The sequence below is a fragment of the Populus trichocarpa genome, chromosome 2, assembly GCF_000002775.5.
Source record: "Populus trichocarpa isolate Nisqually-1 chromosome 2, P.trichocarpa_v4.1, whole genome shotgun sequence".
Classification (NCBI taxonomy): domain Eukaryota; kingdom Viridiplantae; phylum Streptophyta; class Magnoliopsida; order Malpighiales; family Salicaceae; genus Populus; species Populus trichocarpa.
Window position 1 is genome coordinate 10391661 of NC_037286.2, and position 20579 is coordinate 10412239.

General features: G+C 34.3%; 3 protein-coding genes across 3 annotated transcripts; 2 read left to right on the top strand and 1 right to left on the bottom strand.

The window, feature by feature from the left end:
- The first annotated feature begins 3619 nt into the window (after positions 1 to 3619).
- Positions 3620 to 6783, top strand: LOC7453919 (GTP-binding protein YPTM2). The gene is made up of 8 exons (XM_002301198.4): positions 3620 to 3904; positions 4599 to 4671; positions 4928 to 4975; positions 5073 to 5120; positions 5298 to 5369; positions 5462 to 5617; positions 5736 to 5839; positions 6444 to 6783. The coding sequence occupies exons 1-8, from the start codon at positions 3891 to 3893 to the stop codon at positions 6538 to 6540; spliced, it is 612 nt and encodes a 203-aa protein (XP_002301234.1). The 5' UTR covers positions 3620 to 3890; the 3' UTR covers positions 6541 to 6783.
- A 1455-nt stretch (positions 6784 to 8238) lies between these two features.
- LOC18096320 (protein mago nashi homolog) lies at positions 8239 to 10263 on the top strand. The gene is made up of 3 exons (XM_024594688.2): positions 8239 to 8522; positions 9087 to 9263; positions 9913 to 10263. The coding sequence occupies exons 1-3, from the start codon at positions 8301 to 8303 to the stop codon at positions 9970 to 9972; spliced, it is 459 nt and encodes a 152-aa protein (XP_024450456.1). The 5' UTR covers positions 8239 to 8300; the 3' UTR covers positions 9973 to 10263.
- Positions 10264 to 12229: 1966 nt separating this feature from the next.
- On the bottom strand, positions 12230 to 15350 carry LOC7453921 (uncharacterized). Its single transcript, XM_024594687.2, has 5 exons — positions 14840 to 15350; positions 13953 to 14396; positions 13478 to 13570; positions 13218 to 13357; positions 12230 to 12908 (listed from the first exon to the last, which is right to left on the bottom strand). The coding sequence occupies exons 1-5, from the start codon at positions 15212 to 15214 to the stop codon at positions 12467 to 12469; spliced, it is 1494 nt and encodes a 497-aa protein (XP_024450455.2). The 5' UTR covers positions 15215 to 15350; the 3' UTR covers positions 12230 to 12466.
- Between the last annotated feature and the right edge of the window lie 5229 nt (positions 15351 to 20579).

Genomic DNA, 20579 nt, shown 5'->3' on the forward strand with positions numbered 1-20579 from the left:
TGCTATACTGTACACGTCATTTTATCGAGTTTGTGGATAAGTCCGTGGTGAAACACCGTATCAGGACATGAAGGCCACTGGATGCGAATGGACATTTTTATAGACGTGTTCAGATACGAGTGGATGAGTTGTGGATCCGAGATTCCAGGGCAGCCATCACTGAACCGCCATAATTGTGGTAGGTTATTGATAGTTAAATAATTTTTGCTCTTTGTATTGGGTTTTGTATATAATTAGGTTTTTTATTCATATGGAAACTTGTTTTTTATTTATTTTATATGTCAAAATCTATTTTATTTAAGTTTAATCAAATATAACTTTTAAACAAGTTATATAAAACTGTAATTAAAAATGTTATTTATTTATTTTTAAATTGCCAAACATTGTTTATTCAGCTCATGTTCTGCTGCGGGTTGAAGCAAGATGTTTTTTACGTTGAAAAGATGTTTTCTAGTAGTAAAAATATTAATTGTGAAATCAAAATTTAATGTGTGGGGAGCTCTTTAATTTATTTTATTTAATTATATGATACTATTTTTTTTTATAAGAAGAATAATAATTTAAATTTTATTAAAATGAACTAATTTGATAGTACAAGTCTTTTTTTTAATATTTTTCTTATTACTGTCTTTAACTTCACAAAAATCTAAAATCATGTTCTATGTTATTTATTTAATAAAAACCAAAAGTAATAAGAAAATATGCCCAAAACAATTTGAATGATTTAGAATAAGGATTAATAAATTATATCCTTTTTTTCATCACCGTGCTAAATTTATTTTGAAAATAAAATAGCATTAAGCATGTTTTAATTGAAAAAAATAACATTTTAATAATTTTGATATGATGCGTATTTAAAACTATAAAAATAATACAAGGCTCGAACGTTTATAGAGGGAACTCTTTCATATTATCGTTTGGCCTAGTTTACCATGTTAGTTGTAAAACCTCTTGATATATGTTCTTATCTAACTCGGCTTTAAAATTAAATCGTAAAATAGTTGACCTGATGTAACTTAATTGTCTTTGCGAGTCCAGAAGCAACTTATACAATTTGTAAAAACATGGTTTGACTACAAAAAATCAAGATGACATCTTTTTTAAATATTAAGATAAAAACATATTAGGTTGACTTAAATCAATATGAGTTAACGTGTCAAATCTATTGCTTAGGTTATGAGACTATAATAATCTCACTGCAAATCAAAATAAATCATGAAGTCTAATTCTCAATCAGTCCAATGTTGAAGGATGAAATTGAAAAAAAATTAATTAAAAATGATCTAAAAAGGTGGCGCGAGTTAGCCTATTAAACCCGCGATCCGGGTCATAAGATAAAGATAACCCCATGAAAAATAAATTATGAATTGCAATTCCCAACAAGGATAATGTAGAAGGATGAGATTTAAAAAAAATCAATTAAAAAAAGAACATAAAAAAACAACTTGAGTTTATCCTCCAAACCATGACCCAAGTTATTAGACCAAGATAACCTCATAGAAAAAAAATAACTTAATTTAACCTAGATTAATCTGTCAAATCTTTAACTTTGATTATGAGATTGAGATAGCCTGAGAACAAATCAAAATAAATTATGAAACTCAATTTCCTATCGTCTTTGTCAAACTCAATGTAAAATGATGAAATTAAAAAAAAAACTATAATTAAAAAAATACACAAAAAACAAGTGAAAGTCAATATGAGTTAATTCGTTAAAAATTATTAGTGGGTCATGAGGTTAGGATCACATAATTAGAAGAAAACCAAAACAAATCACGAAGACCAAATTATCAATCAAACACAATATTAAATGAGGAAATTGTAGGGCGGGGAATCAATTAAAAAAAGAAAAATAAATAAGTCAATTGGGTTAACCCGTCAAACCAACCCAATAAAAAACAAATCCAATATTGAAGGACCCGTGACCCGAGTTATAAGATCAAGATAACTTTTTATAAATAAAACAAAAAAATAACCCGATTTAATCGGAATTAAAATGCCAAAACCTCTGACCTTTATCATGAGAACAAGATATCCTTATAAAAAACAAATAAAAAGATTACAAAACTCAATTCCTAATCACGTTAAGCACTATTTTCAGTTCATGAGGTTGAAATTACATGATAAAAGTAAAGAAAATAATAATCATGAAATCTAATTCATAATCAATCCAGTATTAAATGATGAAATTAAAAAAAAAAAACTTAAGGTAACTTTTCAAATCCACAATTTGTATTGTGAAAGTATTATAATTAAATTAAAAAAATAATATTAAATAAAAAAAAAAAAAATATCATCAATAAAAAAAAAAAAAAAAAAAAGAAGAAGCAAAGCTTAAATAGTGATTTGTAAGAAGGTAAGCTCCTCTTTCAGTTTATAGTTAATTAATTAATAATTAATGAGAAGGGGACGTGTGATTACAACTTGCAAGCTGTGAATGTTGCCGGTTAATATTATCGGGATTTGGCATCTTTGGTGGTGGTGTTTATATATATATAAATATATAATATTTGAGATAAATTATTTCAATATTTTTTTCTTTTGAGATTTCTGGCTAAACAATAGCACCTGTAATGCTAATTTATTGAAGTAATTGATTAGATGTTTTAAGAAAATACGTTTGAGTTTTAAGAACATTAAAATTGATTATTTTTTAAAGTAATTTTAGATAATTTTAATGTAATAAAACCAAAATCACTAAAAAAAAGTCTAAAAATATCAAATTAATAACTTTTTCATCGATAATTATTTTTTTAAAAGAGATATCTATATTATATCATCAAATTTTACAATATCCCTGAGTAGCTAATAATATTCTATTACTTACTCTCTGGATCCACTTTAAATAAAAATAGATACAAGTATGAGAGATAAATTATAATATTGAGGAATTTACACGATTCGTTAATAAATTGACATTTCACATATTAATTTATTATTTGTATTTAATTGAATTTTATAAGATGATTATCCCAAATCACAATAATTATCTTTATAATTTATTATTTTTAATTAAGCATTACCTTTTCAACATTGATTTATCGGCTTTTAAGCTAGGAGTTTATATAAATTCTAAGTGAAATAAATTCTTATTATTTCTGGTGGATTATTGATTTTATTTCCTTTCTCCTTTTATTATTATATTTTTTTTTAAAATAAACCCAATAAATAATTAATAGATATTATTATTTACTTCTTGATCATCATGAGATTTTTAACTAAACATGATCAATTGCATGTTTCGGTCATATCCATTTCACAATGATTTTTGGTAGTGTTTGATATTGTGATAATAATTGTTTTTTAAAATATTATTTTACTTGAAAATATATTAAAATAATATTTTTTTATTTTTTAAAATTTATTTTTAATATTACCACATTATAATAATTTAAAAATATCTAAAAAATATAACTTAAAATAAAAAAATATTTTTTTTAAAAAAAACGACAACATCACTGTAACAAACACTCCCTTGATACTGTATATGGAGCGGTTCGCTTGTGTCCAAAGGATTATACGGTCCCGAAAGGTCCGCATATCTTGGTCGTCGTCATCATCATCATATATATATATATATATATATATATATAAAGATTAAAGAGGCTTGTTTAAAATCCAATCAAGTTTTGATATTTGGCCCACTAATTTAAAAAACATTAAAGCTCAAGGCCAATCCAAGCCTTCTGTCTAATGCTATTTATATTTGTTTTTGCTTCCTCTTTCTAATTCTACCTTACCGCTCTCCTATTGTTATCTTCTCGCGATAACAGTCACCGACGAAAAAACCGGTCAATAGACATCTCAACTGTGAATCGCGATTACCTCGACGGGGAATCATCGGAATCTGGAAGCCTCTCCTTCTATAAGCAATACATCGCGACCTGACCATGAATCCAGAGTAGTAAGTTACTTTTCTAACAATAATCAATTACATCAAACACTTGTCAGTGTTTTTATTATGGACTGTTTAGGGTTTTTATTTAATCTCATTATCTGTTTTTGGATTGGATGCTGAAATTCGGTTTCCAAACCCTAGAATCACAAGCTCTCGCTGTAGATCCATGGATTTTAATAAAATTTATGTGTTATGATCAACTAATCGGCCCGATAAAGATTAATTAATTGGACATAATTGAATATAGGCTCGATACATTGTGTGTAGCGTGATTGATTTGCATGTGTTTTCCAATCATAAATTTGAGCTATGATGAAGGTTTTGGGCTACAGGGAAAGGCGCGAAAGCATTCAGGATGGAAATTTTGTAGTGTGTATGTTTTAGATGCGTGCAAGATTGCATAGTTGTGGCCAACGTTGTGTGACTGGAAAGGAGGAAGGGCTCTTCTTATAAATATATTTAAAATTTTGCATGATTGTTGTAGATGAATTTTTCGATCTTAATATGTCAACATGGGATGGAAGAAACGACATTGAATTTATTTATTTATTTATTTTTGACGTTTTTCATTGACTTAGTCTGTAATTGTCGTCAGCAACAGTGGTTATGGTTCTTGTTGGGGGCTCCTGGTTCCTGGGCTATTTCACCTTTGCAACCTACATTTTGATGGAGCTCTAATTTTTCTTCTGTTCTTTTGCAGTGATTATTTGTTCAAGCTCCTTCTCATTGGTGATTCTGGTGTTGGCAAATCCTGTCTTCTTCTAAGATTTGCTGTAGGTCTAAAACTGTTTTCATAGTGAATATTTGTATTGTGTGTATATTTGGTTTATTAGTGCTTATTTCTGTGATTTTTATTGGACAAAAAGTTTACGCACTGATCATAAGAAATTGAAATGTTACCACCATGGAGGAAATAATATGCCCTTGCATTGTTTTATTCTCTGTGGACACATGCACTTGATTTTTGTTGAGTTGTTCTTTGTGGTTGCATCTCTTACATTTGAGAAATCTATAATTTCTGTTATGCAGGATGATTCATATATTGAGAGTTATATAAGCACCATTGGGGTCGACTTTGTAAGTTAACAGTACAATGCACTCCATAATGATTCTCATTGACAAAGTGATGACTGTTGTACCGTATCACTGATTTCATTTTTTCTTCCTTTGCAAGAAAATACGTACCGTGGAGCAAGATGGGAAAACCATAAAACTCCAAATCGTATGTGCTTTGTTTTTGTGGACATCCATTTTTTAGACTGCCATATTCTTTATTTATCACAATATATATTGCTGATGGAGCCTTGGACTTTTTTGATTTTTTAGCACTTGGTGTGACCTTGTCATAGTTTCTCAGCGACTTATTTAATAGTTTGATTGCATTTTGTTTGACATTTAGTGGGATACTGCTGGGCAAGAAAGATTTAGAACAATTACCAGCAGCTACTACCGCGGGGCACATGGTATCATAGTGGGTGATCTTTCTCATCTATTTCTCTTTGTACTTTGATTTCACCTAGTATTTATCTTTTTAACATATCTCTTCATGGGTGGCTGTTGTAGGTTGTTTATGATGTGACAGACCAAGAGAGCTTCAACAATGTCAAGCAGTGGCTCAATGAAATTGATCGATATGCTAGTGATAATGTGAACAAACTTCTGGTTGGAAACAAGTCTGATCTCACTGCAAATAAAGTAGTGTCATACGAGACAGCAAAGGTAGATCTATTTTATCTCTATGTAACGAACTGTTATCAGCTGGGTATTGACATGTGTATATTTGTGCTGATCAAAATTTAGTTATTGAACTAAACTCCATTTTCTTTGTCATTTTTAGGCTTTTGCTGATGAGATTGGCATACCTTTCATGGAAACTAGTGCAAAAGATGCCACTAATGTGGAACAAGCTTTCATGGCCATGGCTGCTGCAATCAAGGATAGGTGCTGTTCTGTTATTTTTTGTGTTAACATTGAACCCCTCTTCTCTCCAAAAAGAAAAGAAGTCATGTCAGACGAGTCTAGGCGTAGAAGTTCTTATTTGCCTCTCTAGTTTTTTTTGCATTTAACTCATAGATTAAAGAAGTCTTTTGGTGGAAAATGTTGCACAAGCTGAAGTAATTGCAATGGTCAGATTTGCTAGCTTTTTGGACAAGTCGGTAAATGGCTTATTTGCAAGTGTGAACTGTGATTTGGTTTGGTGAACCTTTTTAAATCAAACCCTAGCTAGGTGATTAAACAGAGATTAAATGCAAGATTGTATTTAAATGAACTCTAAATACGTTCAGTTTGATCCAAAATACCAGAAAAAACGAGCAGTAAATTAGATTTTCTGGTTGATAGATATTTGCTGTATTGGGTGTGTTTCTTCTATTGTTCATTGGTGCTCCAGTTTAAGTTGGATTAAGCTAATTGTCATATCTGAAATCAGTGCGTAGATGTTCTAGAATGTAGTAAATTTCTTAATTTTGTCTTTGCTTGCCTATTTGTGCACTTGCTTGCATCTTTATGTAACACACCTCATACTTTACGTTTCCTATCAATCCAGAATGGCGAGCCAACCAGCCATGAACAACGCAAAACCTTCAACTGTGCAGCTCAGAGGACAGCCTGTTGAACAAAAGGGAGGCTGCTGCTCGTCTTGAGCCAGTAGAAGTATTTATGAGTTTTCTGTGCCTTGTCCATTGGCTCAACCATTACCTGTAAGAGACCTTTTCTTCTTTATTCTCATGCACTTAAAACCTGATTTGAAGCCGAACAATGTTATTAATTTCCCTCCTTTTAAGTTTCTGTAAACTGTTTCAAGGTCCGTTATTTAAACACATTTGGGCTTGTACAAAGTAGTAATAGTATTCCACATTGTTCCTCATGTGACCCATTCTTTTAAACCACGTGTCTTTACTGTATGTTTTCAGTTCTGTGGTTAATTTTGCTGTTTATTCAAGTGTGGATTCAAGCACATGAATAAATGAGTATGTTTCTGGCCATGATATGGGCTAGTTCAACTATTGGGATGGATGAAGTTTATGCAAATGGCCGTTGTCCAATTTTATTTCCAAACAACCGAGTCAGAAATGAGGATGGAGGAGGGATTCTAAAGTAGAGGGGGATCTGTAGGACGAAGCAGAACTTGTATACAAGATTGGGAACTCTGGTATAAATTGCACATAGGTTCAAAATGAAAATGCTATCTGAGGTGATTTTCTCCCTCAGGAAAAGGGAAACTGGGTCATCCTTGGATATCTCTGGCAGAGTGGTACTATCTTCCTCGTGTTGTCATGGAGCTTGCTTCAAATAGAGGGGTAGCTACTTACTGGCATGAGCCAGGTGCCTGCTCAGAAGCTGGCGATGTTTGGCGATTTGGGTACAGCTCGATGCTAACCTAGTCCCCAAAGTTAAAATGAACAAAGAGGTAAATGATGTGAAAGATGAAGATATGGTCCTTGGGCTCGGTAACGATAAGCTAGGATGGGGAGTTTCGGTTTTATGCCGACATTGTTTTCGACACGCTGATACAGTGGTTAATTGTTAAGGATTAGGAGGAAAGGGGAACTGAACTTGATATCCGTCATAGCATGGATTAGTAATAGGATCGTCTGAGGAGCTAACTATGTCAGTCAGTAAACTTCAATTTCAGTCGATTTAGGAATTGAACCTATTACTAAGAGGCAACTACTAAGGCCCCAAAGATATTATTAGCCAATACTAGAACGATTTTCTTATACAACTTCAACGTAAACCTAATTGAGAGGGGCGAAAATGTTAGCATAAGCTATTTAAATCATGACTCCGTCCACCCAACCCCACCAAAGCTCGTCATGTTAGGGCCTGTGATCGCAGCATAACCCCTTTCTTCTTTTTTTAGACGAATCCCAAGCTGCATAATCGCATACCAGGTGTGAGAAACGTCCGACAAATTCCACATAAAAATGCAAAGCAAATTACCCTTAGACCATACCCTGCACCAACATGGGCTACATCAAAGCTCAAGAATACAACAAGTAAAAATAAAATCCACTCCATCGACTCCATCCGACTTGTCGCCTACCGCACCTTTATCTCAAGTCTTAAATATATATAAAAAAACATATTTTTTCTATAAATACCATCCAAAAAAAAAGAAGGTAAACCTTGTAATGAAATGAAAAGAGAAAAACCTTCCAGGGGATAAAACACAACCAGCACTTCAGTTTTACTCATCAAGGCCAGATGATGCCATGCCCAATAAGCAAGAGACTTGGGCTGAACCCATTAAAGTCAGTAAAATTTGGGCTTTAAGAGTCGGTTCCCGTGACCCATCGCAGAAAGAAAACCCTGCAGCCCTTTGTTCCGATTTTTAATCCTTTTTCCTCACAAATAAATGTAAGCGAAAGAAAGGAGAAAGATAAAAGGAAGGAAAAAAGCCATGGCAGCGACGGAGGGAGATAACGGAGAGTTCTACCTTCGTTACTACGTAGGTCACAGAGGTAAATTCGGTCACGAATTCCTGGAGTTCGAGTTCCGTCCAGATGGCAAGCTCCGATACGCCAACAACTCTAACTACAAAAACGACACCATGATTCGCAAAGAAGTCTTCCTTACCCCCGCCGTCCTGAAAGAGTGCCGCCGCATCATCTCCGAGAGCGAGGTACTCGTCTTCCTCCCCCTCTTTTTCTATATGGATGCTATCTCTTGTTTCGCTTAGGGTTTAGTTTATTTTTTCGGTCTCATTAATTAAATGAAAATAACAACCATGCCATTTTTGTAATTTGTTCGTTGGATGTTTTTATATTTCCGAATGCAGATTATGTACCTATATGTGATTGAATTGGATGCTGTTGAAGATGTGATTAGTTCTATGATGGTGTAAAAATTATAGTAAAAATGCAGCACCCTTTTCGTAGATTTGTAATCCAAACAATTTTTTTCAACTCTTCGGAGCTGTTTCGAATTTGTAAGCAAATTCTGATGGAGCTTAGGGTTTTTGGTTTACTTGATTTGTAATTAAATAAGCTACGCTTTCGGTCATGATAAAAATCAATTCTCTTTTTTGCTTTCATTTTATGTAAGCTAGAAAATTACTTTCTGAATTCTGATTCGTTTTTTTGGTTTGGGAATGGGGCTTTTCTGTTCTGGATTTTGGTAGTTGCTCTGTGTAGCTTTTATTGTTGTTTGGTCCTTTTCATATATTTGAAATCATTGGTTTCTTTAGATTATGAAGGAAGATGACAACAACTGGCCAGAGCCAGACCGGGTTGGGAAACAGGAGCTGGAGATTGTGATGGGGAATGAGCATATTTCTTTTACTACATCGAAGATTGGATCACTTGTTGATGTTCACAGTAGCCAGGATCCTGAAGGGCTTCGCATCTTCTATTATCTTGTCCAGGTGATTGCAACTCATTGATTGTTTTTCATGCATGCTTTCTTTTATGGTTATCTTGGTTATGAACATGAATATCTCTTTAAATGTAGGAGTTTGAGCTTGTTTTTGTGCATAAATACTGTCTTTGTACGTTGCATTCTCTGTAAAAGAATTCTGATTTTGTGTTACTTTTGAATGCACTCGTTCTTGAATTGCAAGTTATCCTTGTTAACATGCTGATATGTGGTTGATAAATTGGGGCAATACTGAGAAAGTAGGTAATATTGCTTCCCCGAAGAAAAACTATACATTTTTATCATGTGCAATATATGTCATGATGAATTCAAACAACCTTTTTATTTTAAACAAAAAATGAAAAACGGAGTATTTTAGAATTTATGGTTTTATTTGCTTATGGTATTGTGGGATAGAATGACTTTTATGATTATCCATTAAACCTTTCTTGAGAAAAAAATACGTTCTCTAATTTTCTGGGGAAGGTTGACATGGTTCATTGAACACTAAAGGATGTTAATGGAAAAGCAATCTTCTCTTGTTCAAAATTCAAAACACCTTTTTATGTTTATATGTACTTGTTAATATTGGCATTAGTGTTTCATTGCTAGTCAATTTTAATTTTTTCTGGGACTTATTTGTGTTTATGTGGTTTCAGGACTTGAAGTGCTTTGTTTTCTCTCTCATCTCTCTCCACTTCAAAATCAAGCCCATATAACAACCATCATCTCAACCATTCATTGCATGCTTCAAGGGGCTGTTTTTGCAGATGTTTGAATTGTATACTTTGCAGTAGGGTTTGTCATTTGCTCTTTTTTTTTTTCTTTTAGTTTTATCCGAAGCTGTCCAAGGTTTTATCAATGCTTGGATTGATGAATATTTCGTGGACTGGAATGGTAGTGTTATGAAACCTTAATGTGTCCTGGATGCCTCTCCAGCGGTGTCTGAAATCTTTGGATATGTTAACTACTAAGATTTTAATCTAAAGAACATTCAGCTGTGTTCCAAATTTACAGTATTGGCTATTTAATGAAGCTGGTGACTTGGCTTAATTCGTTCCAAGGGTTCCAAGGAATCACGACGGACACGAGTCAGTGGATTTCAGGTGGAATAACTTGGTCCTGGTCATGCATTTTCCATTCGGCCTGATTGAAAATCTTTCCATCAGTTTGATTGCTTCTTCTGGTCTGCTGGTCATTGACCTCTAGCATGTAACGGAATGAGCAGGACCCTTGAATAAAACATCAGATTGCTGCAATACTTTTGTTGACCACCCAGAAATAGGAGTCACCAGGTATGATCACGGCTAGAAACATTTCGACTGTAATGTCTGATTTAGAGCACTGCTGAAACCAAACAGAGATCATCGGAGGCTGTTAGAAAGGTTGATGCTACAGAGAACATGAAATGCAGGAGCATTAAATTTGGATGAATGAAGTTCAAGCTTCCAGGACATGATTTTTGACCGAAACAAAAAAAAAGAAAAAAGATTGTGCTGAGCTTGTCGCTCTACAGTCAAAACTTTGATTCCTACTCCTATCCGCTTTGCTATTTTTGTTCACTTTTTTTACTTCGACTCTAATATTAAACGCTTTGGTATTCTCTCCACAATTACAGCATTGTATTACATAGCTTTCTTAATCTAACTAAGATCCAAGGTACAGATAAATCTTCTTGTAGGGAGTGGATAAGGCCAGCTTCTCCATCGACCCCATAATTTCTTTCCATGACATGGTTGATTCCTTGGCTCTAGTACCATCCTTCTACGCAACGGATGCCATCTTTGTGAACCATTATCGTGATAGCACTCACGACTTGCCTCAAACGCCTTCGTAGACCCCGCGAGCTCTGACGGTGGGTGCATTTTCACTGCAAATGGCTTCAATCAAAACCCTAATTGAACCCTGGATCACTGCTAACATTGAAGAAGGCGTGAAATTAGTTTCAACCCCACATCATCGAGTACGAGAATAAAAATTTTCCACTCTTTTTCAAGGTGCTCAAGTATTGCATGTGTTGTTTATCCCACCCATGTTTTATCGAAGAGTTTCCAACATTCTTTCTAAACCCACCATGCCTGCAATTGGAACGACAAAAGGAACTTGACGATTGAAAGGGGCAGTCAGCAAGATAATGATATTAGAGACGTCATATTCCCTTACCTCTGAGCTTCTAAGGGAGGAGTCTGTCTTCAGGTTGGGGTTATACTGAGGAATTTTATCGACAGTTATATAACCACTCCAAACTCGGTTGCATCCTTTCAAAGTTCATCTAAGAACTTGTTGATCTTTTTAACTTTTAGAGCCATACTTGTAGGATATAAGAAAGGGTTGGAGAGACAAAGAAGTTGCGCACCTTCCCCTTGAGATTGTTTTGAATCTCCAACTTCGGCCTAAGAATCTCAAGCAAACTCGTCTAATACATCTGCAGCACAGTGAGCTGCATTTTAGGCTTTTCCAACCAATGCCTCACAGATTCTTCTGCCTCTGGACTTTGCTCAGCGTCATGTAGAGCAGCTTTTATAATGGTCAAGACCTCCTTCAGCTTTTCCAGCTTTCCCTTAAATCCCCATGCAAGACTTGGCCATTCAATAGCAAGTGAATTCCCCCCTATTCAACATCTCCTCCATAGCAGATTGGAGAAATTAGCTGCCATGTTTTTCTTTGGTAACTATTAATGACGAGAGAATTGCCTTGAAAGTTTTGGAAATAGAAGTGGAAAAAGAAAAGAAAAAAAAACATAGCATGTTGTTACTTTTGTGCTTATAAATCAGTGAAAGATGAGGTCTCTTTCACTGAACCAAGAGTACCAATGTAATCAAACATTGTGCATTGGGCAACTGAGGTCTCTTTCTTTCTTTCTTTTTTTCTTTCAAACGGTTCATGATTAATGAATATGGAGTAGAAACATAAAAAAAAACCAACTCCGCTATGCCAGGACCGCTAGATTTGGAAGAATGCACATTCAAGCTTCAATGACATGAATCTCGAAATCATTAAACTCTTAGACTGGACTGAACTTGATTTGTCCTTTTACAATCAATCCCATCTCTGGTTTTCTAGCCCTAAGCAAACTATATTTGGCTCAAAATATAAAACCCTCGGACTCTCGAGAGTATCAGGACGTTGTATGCCAGAGCTTATTGATCTAAAAAAGATACAAACATGATATTTTATATTGAGTTATTGACATACCAGTCATCAAGTGAGAATTTATACAGGGAGTGGATCAGGCCACCTTCGCTTTACCTCAGATTTCCACCTGACCTCCCTTAATTTCCCATTTAACCCATAATCCCTTTCCATAACAAGATTGATTCCCTCATCTGAATACCACCCAACTCCAATGCAAAGGATGCCATCTTTGCTGACATCAACATAACCAGTTACCCCTCCAGGCAGCCAAAGGACAGTTACATCCTGCATATCTATTATCTCTTCCTCTCCAAAGTAAACTGGATTATCAGGCAGGCTTCTCTTTTTCAAGGTCTCTGTACAGAGATAGACATATGGGGTACCGTTGCTTTCCTCTATAGCAATCTCATCCCCAAATATTGGAGTAGCGCTCATCTCAAATACTTTCCAGGGCCCTGTGAGCTCTGATGGCTGGGTTCGTTTCCGCTGAGAAAATGGCTTCACATCAAACTCCAGATCACTGTTTTAAGTTGTTAAAGCATTAAATTAGTTTCACCGCAAAACGAGAAATATAAACTGTTCATGCTTATAGCTCTATTCCTAAGAACAGAGCATATGAATGCACAAAAACGAAAGAGGGGGTTTTGTACCCTGCTCGATAAGGTTGAACTAAGACTTGCACTGACCTATGTTACCTCACTTGTTCACCACTTGATCCAACATCCAAGGACTGTATATCTTAAAAATTACCTTTGAAACTTAAATGATACAAATTATGAACATTTATCATTCAAAGCTGCAGTACCATATAATACTGAATTGTAAATACCTTTCTGCACGAAGATTTGCAGGACTGACCCACTCTTCCTCGTAAACAGCAACTCTCATGATTTGTATATCTGAACCCCCATTGTTGAATTCTATGGTATGAACAATACGAAGTCTTTTGTGACAACCTTTAACCAAACACTAAGCACAAAAAAACATCAACAAACAGAAGCACTGTTTTTCTCACTGTAAAGTAAGAAATCGAAAAGCTCATGTATCATTAAAAAGCTCCATGGCGCTACCAAAGCATGCTAAACTTACTTGTTCAAATTTAAAAGTCGGAGAAAGGTAATAGTTCGAATCATCAACTTCACCAACTGGAATATCAACTGGTCCCCTGGAATATGATCCGTCCTGAAAATTCATCGTGTAGACCATTATATACCTGACCTTACTGATCAGGCATGCAGAGGAAAGGATGTACAAATGCATGTGTGCACAGACGCACACGTAGATATATAAGCAGTTTCCAGTTAAACAATTGATTGAAACTACAATTATGAGACTTCTTGAAACAACTATTCTAATAGCTCTGATGAAAGTGACAGCAATTACTCGGGTACACTGAATGTTAACATAAAGCAAACAAAGCACCATAGCATCGAAAACCCTAGTATAAAAATATGTGTCACTGCTTTCAATCCTCAAAAAGTAGCCTGTGCATCACATGCTAGCACAGACATAACTTCCATCCAGTTTTATATCAATAACTAATTGCAGCTGGGGTTAATCATACCTCAAAGAAAACTAGTCCTGGTTCATTACCCATAACATCTTCTTCCATTAAATCACTAGTTTCAAAGTTAAAAGATTCAAAACCAGGCAGAACATGATTCCTGATAGCAGGGCCAGCCATTTTTTCAGCAGGTAAAGATGCATCCCCTTCTTTATGATCATCTTTACTTCTATTGCTGCCTCCTATATACTGTGGCACTTCACCATAAGGATTTAAAGTCACCCAATTAATCTTTCTTTGAATTTGAGATCTCTGTTCTCCAGATGGAGACGGCACTGCTTCAATGCGAGCAAGAGTGTAGCAATCATATAGGTTTTCATTCTTGCTTCCAACTTCAATGGGCTCCATTTCAGCAGTAATTGGTGAAAATACAGCCCCCACCCCCTTCCATATCCCACTGACACTACTGGTAAATGTATTCCATACTGGTCTTATCACAGGTTCCTGAAAGGGAAAAAAACACGACTTCTCATCACTTTAAACTCCAAAACACCAAAAAATAATTTAGCAATCAAAGTTTGAAACTTTGAAGCCTGTATTCTACGTGCAACTAAAATGAAAGAAAACATCCCTTGAGACAAATAACAATTCCCAAAATTCAAGCAATTCTATTTACCACTTATTGCAAATTCAAATACAAAAGCAATCGCATCACAAAACATACTGAGAAAGTGAAAGAAGAAGAAGAAGAACAACAACAAGCAGTATCGAAGTTTAAAACTTTGAAGCCTAATTATATGTGCATCTAAAATGGCAGAAAAGAGAATCCAAGCCACGTAACAAAATATCCCCAAATTCAAGCATTTCCATTCCAAATTCAATTACAAGAACTATCCACGTAACAAAAAACACAAAACCAAAAGAAAGCAATAATATTTTATAACTACCTGGGTTTGAAGAATAGTTTCAGCCTCCATTAACATGGTGCCAGACATCATAATTCTTCCAGCTTTATTCCTCTTCCCCCTGACAACTCTCCTTCCTTCCCTCCTCTTTTGTTTCCCTCTATCCTTTGCCTTATCAGATGTGGTTTTTTCCATGTCATTGTCAATGCTCCATACATTTTCCTTCCTGCCCCTTGCTTTCACCCTCGCTTTACTCTGGTGTTGCTGAGGTTTGTTGTGGCACTGTGTTATCATGTTGAGTTTTTTGGGTTTGGGAAAACCGGAGGGATTTTGTGTGGTTTTGAGTGTGTGGTAGTAGAACCCTAAGTGAGGCTTGGATGTGAAAACCTTGCAGAGGTGAAGACATGGTGATTGCATTCTCAGACAGAAGAGGAAGAGGATAGAGGTGATTGACACGGTAGTGTTCGACTTTGAACTTTGAAGGGGATAGAGATGGGTTACTATTTCATTTTTTGTGTCCTCAAGGATATGGAGTGAGCCCAAACTAGCGGGTAACTAGCTCGTTAAAGAGAAGAATATATGGTGGGGAAAGATGAACCAAGCCCCAAATACTAACCCATTAGCCCAGCAAGTAAGGAACTAAAAGCCTGTTTTTAACTAAATCATTATTACATATTTGAAAAACCTAAACGAAAAAAAAAAGTTTTTCATTTCATTTTTCAGATTTGATTATGAAAAATAAAAAATAAAAATGATATCAAACTATCCCTTAATTAAGAGAAACAAAGAAGGAAGAATGTTATTATTCTGTCCTGAGATGGAATGGGATCCCTCCTAACAACTATTCTTAAACTCCACTGTACGTGATAGAAGAAGCAATGCTCTAAGCACTTGCCTTAATCAAATAATTGCTCAGTGTCCTGCTGCGACTGCTAGTGAATTTCAAGGATTAAGATTTCCGATTAAAAAGAATGGCAAGAGAAAAGGAACATCCCTTCTCTCTCTCTCTCTCTCTATCTTTTCTGTAGAATCTGTCTTGAGCTAATTTTATAAGAAGAAAAAGGTGACGAACGCATGTAAAGAGGCTTTGGTGTGTTTTTATACATGACTTTCAAAGCCTTCGGCTCGATTTATGCACTAAACGCCTTTTGATGCCACAAAAGGAATGATATCTAGAGATTGGGAATTATATATGTGCATGCTATGCAAACGTTGGGCCTCCCATGTTAGATTCAGGCCTCTGCATGCCATTTCACATGCATAATCATATGTGTACTAGTTCAAATTGAATGGTTTATTGAAATCCCAACTGCAAAAGATCTACGTAACGTTTGGAAATCCGATTAAATCGTGTTTTTTTTAAAATTTAAATGTTTTAATCATGTGAGGGAGTATGCCCAACAAATATATAATGATTAGGTTTTAAGTTATAAGTATTTAAGCTTATTATTTAATGAATTAGAGATTAGACAAAAATTAAAAAAATAGTTTATCTAAACATATTACGTATTATATCAGTACCGATGATGAGTTGGATAATATCAGTCATCAGGGTAAGTGTGAAGAAAATTAATTGGTGATTCATAAAACTTACCTAGATCTTTAGGATTCTAGAAGAGATCAATTATTTATAGAGCGACAACTGATAATTGATTTAAATATCTATATAGAATGGTATTTGCTCATGACACACTGGTATGTTGCACCTGTATTGTCATATTTCCTGAAGCATCCATGTAATCTAATGCATCACGAGCCTTGATATCTAAGATAAAATCGATTGGTATGCAATATTTTTTCTATATATAACATTTATAAATAATGGTTACTTTTATTATAGATGATGAGGGCTAAATAATTTTTTTTATTAGATTACTTTTTTATCACAAGAGGCTTATAAAGCAATATCTGTTATCCGTGAAGGCATTGATGAGATGACACATGCCTTGACCAACAATTTGCTCAATTTGTGTTGTTCTGAACTTGAGGAGGTTGGGTATCTCGAAGCGGTATTAATGGAAGATAAGATTGTTTATCATGAACATTTACATGCATTTAGAGAGGCAGGCCTATCTATGAGCGATCCAGGATTGTCCATAAGCATTCTATGCCCTGTCTATGAGCTAAGATGATTTTTGTGCCAACCCCCTACACGAGCCCTACAAGCCTATCCTTAAATTGGACAAGTTGGGGGTGGTACAAACCTGTTCATGAGCTGGGATGATTTTTAGGTGTAGTTAGATTGCATGCTTTCAGGTTTAAAAATTATGAATTTAGTTTATATTTAATAGAATGTTATGTTAATTTTTATTATGTTTAATTATGGACTGTTATATTTCATGAATTGTGATGTGTATTGATTTTTTTAATTGTGTTGGGGAGATAAACTGAGACTTGTGTTTTTAAATTGTAATGCGTGTATTGTGTTGTTTTTTTTAGCAAAAAGTTAAGAGTACGAGAAAAACTGTCCCAATAATTTTTTTTGGTGAGTCACGTTTTTCGTATGCGACTCGTGAGTCATGTACGAGGTATGCAACTTGTCAAATTGTGTTATTTTTCTAAATAAATTTTGAATTGAGGTATTTTACAAATTGTTTTTTTAATTGTGCTATATATATATATATATATATATATAACTGCATGATAAACATGTGCTGTAATCCTTACACATAAAATCTCTTCATTACTCTACCTGCACCCTCATCTCTTTTTATTTTTTCAATATTAGGTCAAGAGTTAAAAGGTTTCCATATAATTTTAAATTTATACCGTGACCTCCTTTTTTTTTTGTCTTAATTTTAAAAGTGTCCAGGAATATTATGTTACCATAACGAGAAGTAATGTAATAAAAGCAGCGCATTCATGAAACTTGACCCGACAGAGGTCTTGGTAAGAGTAGAGAGTCCACGCAGGATTGAATCGGCATGGAATAGTCTAGTTTATTCTGTTGCTTGCCAGGCGCAAACTGACAGCCACATCTCACGAGCACACTTACTTCATTTCATAACTTAATTAGTTGCAACGGAAAGATGCTTGTTCAAGTACCAGTAAATTGTCCAGTACCATTGCCCTCTCGTCAAGCAACCTCAGGAGGAGGTACAAGAAACGTTTCAAGCACTTATAATCTGACCATGGTAATAATATTTGATGTCGCCAATCCCAACACATAGGATTTTGTGTTCAATGGGATCTGTCTCTTTTTATTTTTATCTTTTATAGTTCATTTTTTCGGAGCTAGCGCTGAGGAATATTTTTTAAATATGAATTCACAAGTTTTTCTTAAAACTTGCAGGTTATACATTTATCTGTGAATCATATCAAGTATCAACGCTGCCAATATGATCTCACAAGTTTTTCATTCCTCGAACCAATGTCCTAGTACTTCCAGCCGGCTATCTGGGAGCCCTGGGTTCGAATCTCCACGTCGAGATTTTGCTTGAAAGTGATCTCATGTGTCAGAGGTGGCTACATCGTTTGTTTTACACCTATTTTTGTGTTTGAGTTGCAATAAATATAGCAAGATTCATTTAAAAATTGAGTTTAAAATGTAGATTTTTATGAAATAATTTTTATATGATTTTTTAATCGAGTTTTGTAAAATCTTATTTGTTTTTTGTGTTTTAAAAGTGTTTTTAAAAAAGTTTAAGAATTTTTAATTTTTTTCTTTGCTTCAAATTAATATTTTTTGGTGTTTTCAAATCATTTTGATGCGCTGATATCAAAAATAATTTTTAAAAAATAAAAAAATATTATTTTAATGTATTTTCAAGTAAAAAACATTTTGAAAAGTAATCGCAACCACACTTCCACTAAACATTTTAATATGTTTTTTTACTACACATAAACTTCAATCATAATTTTTACCAAACACGTATTTAAATCCAACTAACCACGATTAATCACACTTTTTTAAATTTATTTTTTAAAATCACGAACATAAAAACTGCTTTAGAAATAAACACACTCATACTCCCAGGACTTTCTGTGGTGGGCTGAGTTGGTCTCTAACGACTAACATGTAACCGTTCCGTTGCTTTCTCTAATAATTCACGGAGGGAAAACAATTATTGTAGCGTGTATGTTGAAAATGAACTTCTATCAAGTCCGCGCTAGCTTGCACTGTCAGTAACACATCCCGCGACAGTGTACAGAATTAGATTAATAATCTTGATTTTTTTATTTTTAATTCAGAAATAATCTCTCTTTGTCATGAAAAGACCTTTTTTTTTTTTGTTTATTACAAGAAATCTTATATTTATTTTGCCCTTAATTCTTTATCAAGAGTTGCCTTCAGTGCCTCGAAGTCCTAATTGGATGGAGAATCCAACAAGTCCTGGTCCACGCTGAAAGTCTAAGGTCGTTTGCTTGGGAGAGGCGGTTTTCGAGATGGGATATCTTGGGTTTAACAGGTATAGGTTACTGCTAAATTCTTTATTATATTCACATTAATTATTTGTTAATTTATTATATTAAAATTTTAAATATTTTTTCAGAAGAATAAGGGTTAACCCGCGTGATCTGGCTCCTAAACCAAGTTAATAACTAGATTTAACGACTATAATATAAATTTTTATTTATTTTAATATAAGTACTTTTAAAACATAAATTAAAAAACAAACGGGGTATATTTTGCTAAACGGTGGCCCAGAGGTCGAAAGTGAGTAAATTTACGAGCTAGATTCACACATACGCAGAGTAGAGAAGCAGTTTGGTGGAAAGGCCCCTGCGTGGGGACCATGCCCCTAATCAGTCACTGTGGTGTGTGGGCAAAGTACGACTGATGTTTTTAGCGCAGTCCCTGCGCACTTAAATGAACCCCATCCATCGTGCCCTTGGTCCACGTTTGGCGACATCCCATGTGACCTTTTTTCACTCTTCTCAAGGGCATTTCCGTCTGCTTCTCATCTTATATCGCGCAAATAATTTCTTCCTTTCTACTTTTGCAAATCTTTCTCCTCTTTTTTTTTTTCCTTCTATTTATTCAAAAGTCAAAGGCTTTTCGAAACTAAAAAGTAAATTGACATGGAATTCATATTTTATATGCCAAACTAGTATAAAAGCTAACCCTATCAAAACGTTTTCACATTTTTCCTTGAAATATTCCCATGCGATACAACCTCGTGGGATAACATTTATGTGGTAATGACTTGCACTTCATTTCCTACGAAGCCCATCGATAATCGAGCTGCCCGTTGAAGTAGTTAATTTCTTTCTCCAATCTCTTTTCTTTTTTTAGATTTTATGTGGTAATGACTTGCACTGATTCGGATTTTATCGTGTAAAAAGTGAAGCTCACAATAATAATATTTAATTCTGAATATAGTTTAACGGTTAGGTACTCAACTTATTATCTGGAAATCATCAGTTCGAATGTAATAAATTTTAAGGTTATTAGAGGTTTATATAGTTGTAAAATTTAGAGTCTTAAGGGATTAATCAAGATACGCGTAAACTATTATAAACAACCACAATTAACAAAAAAATAAAAAAATAAAAAGATATCAACATTTAATTGGCACCTCTTGGGAAAGAAGAAACATTAAAAGCAAGCAAATTACCTAAATATCTTATATTATCATAAATTTTAAGATTTTAATAGATTAATCGAGATACACGTAAGCTATTTTAAATAATTACAATTAAAAAAAAAAAAAAAATATCAACATTTAATTGGCACCTCTTGGGAAAGAAGAAACATTAAAAGCAAGGAAATTACCTAACTATCCTATCCTAACCAGCCAACCTTCTTAGGAGCCCTCTTTTTTCCCGCTCGGCACCCTCC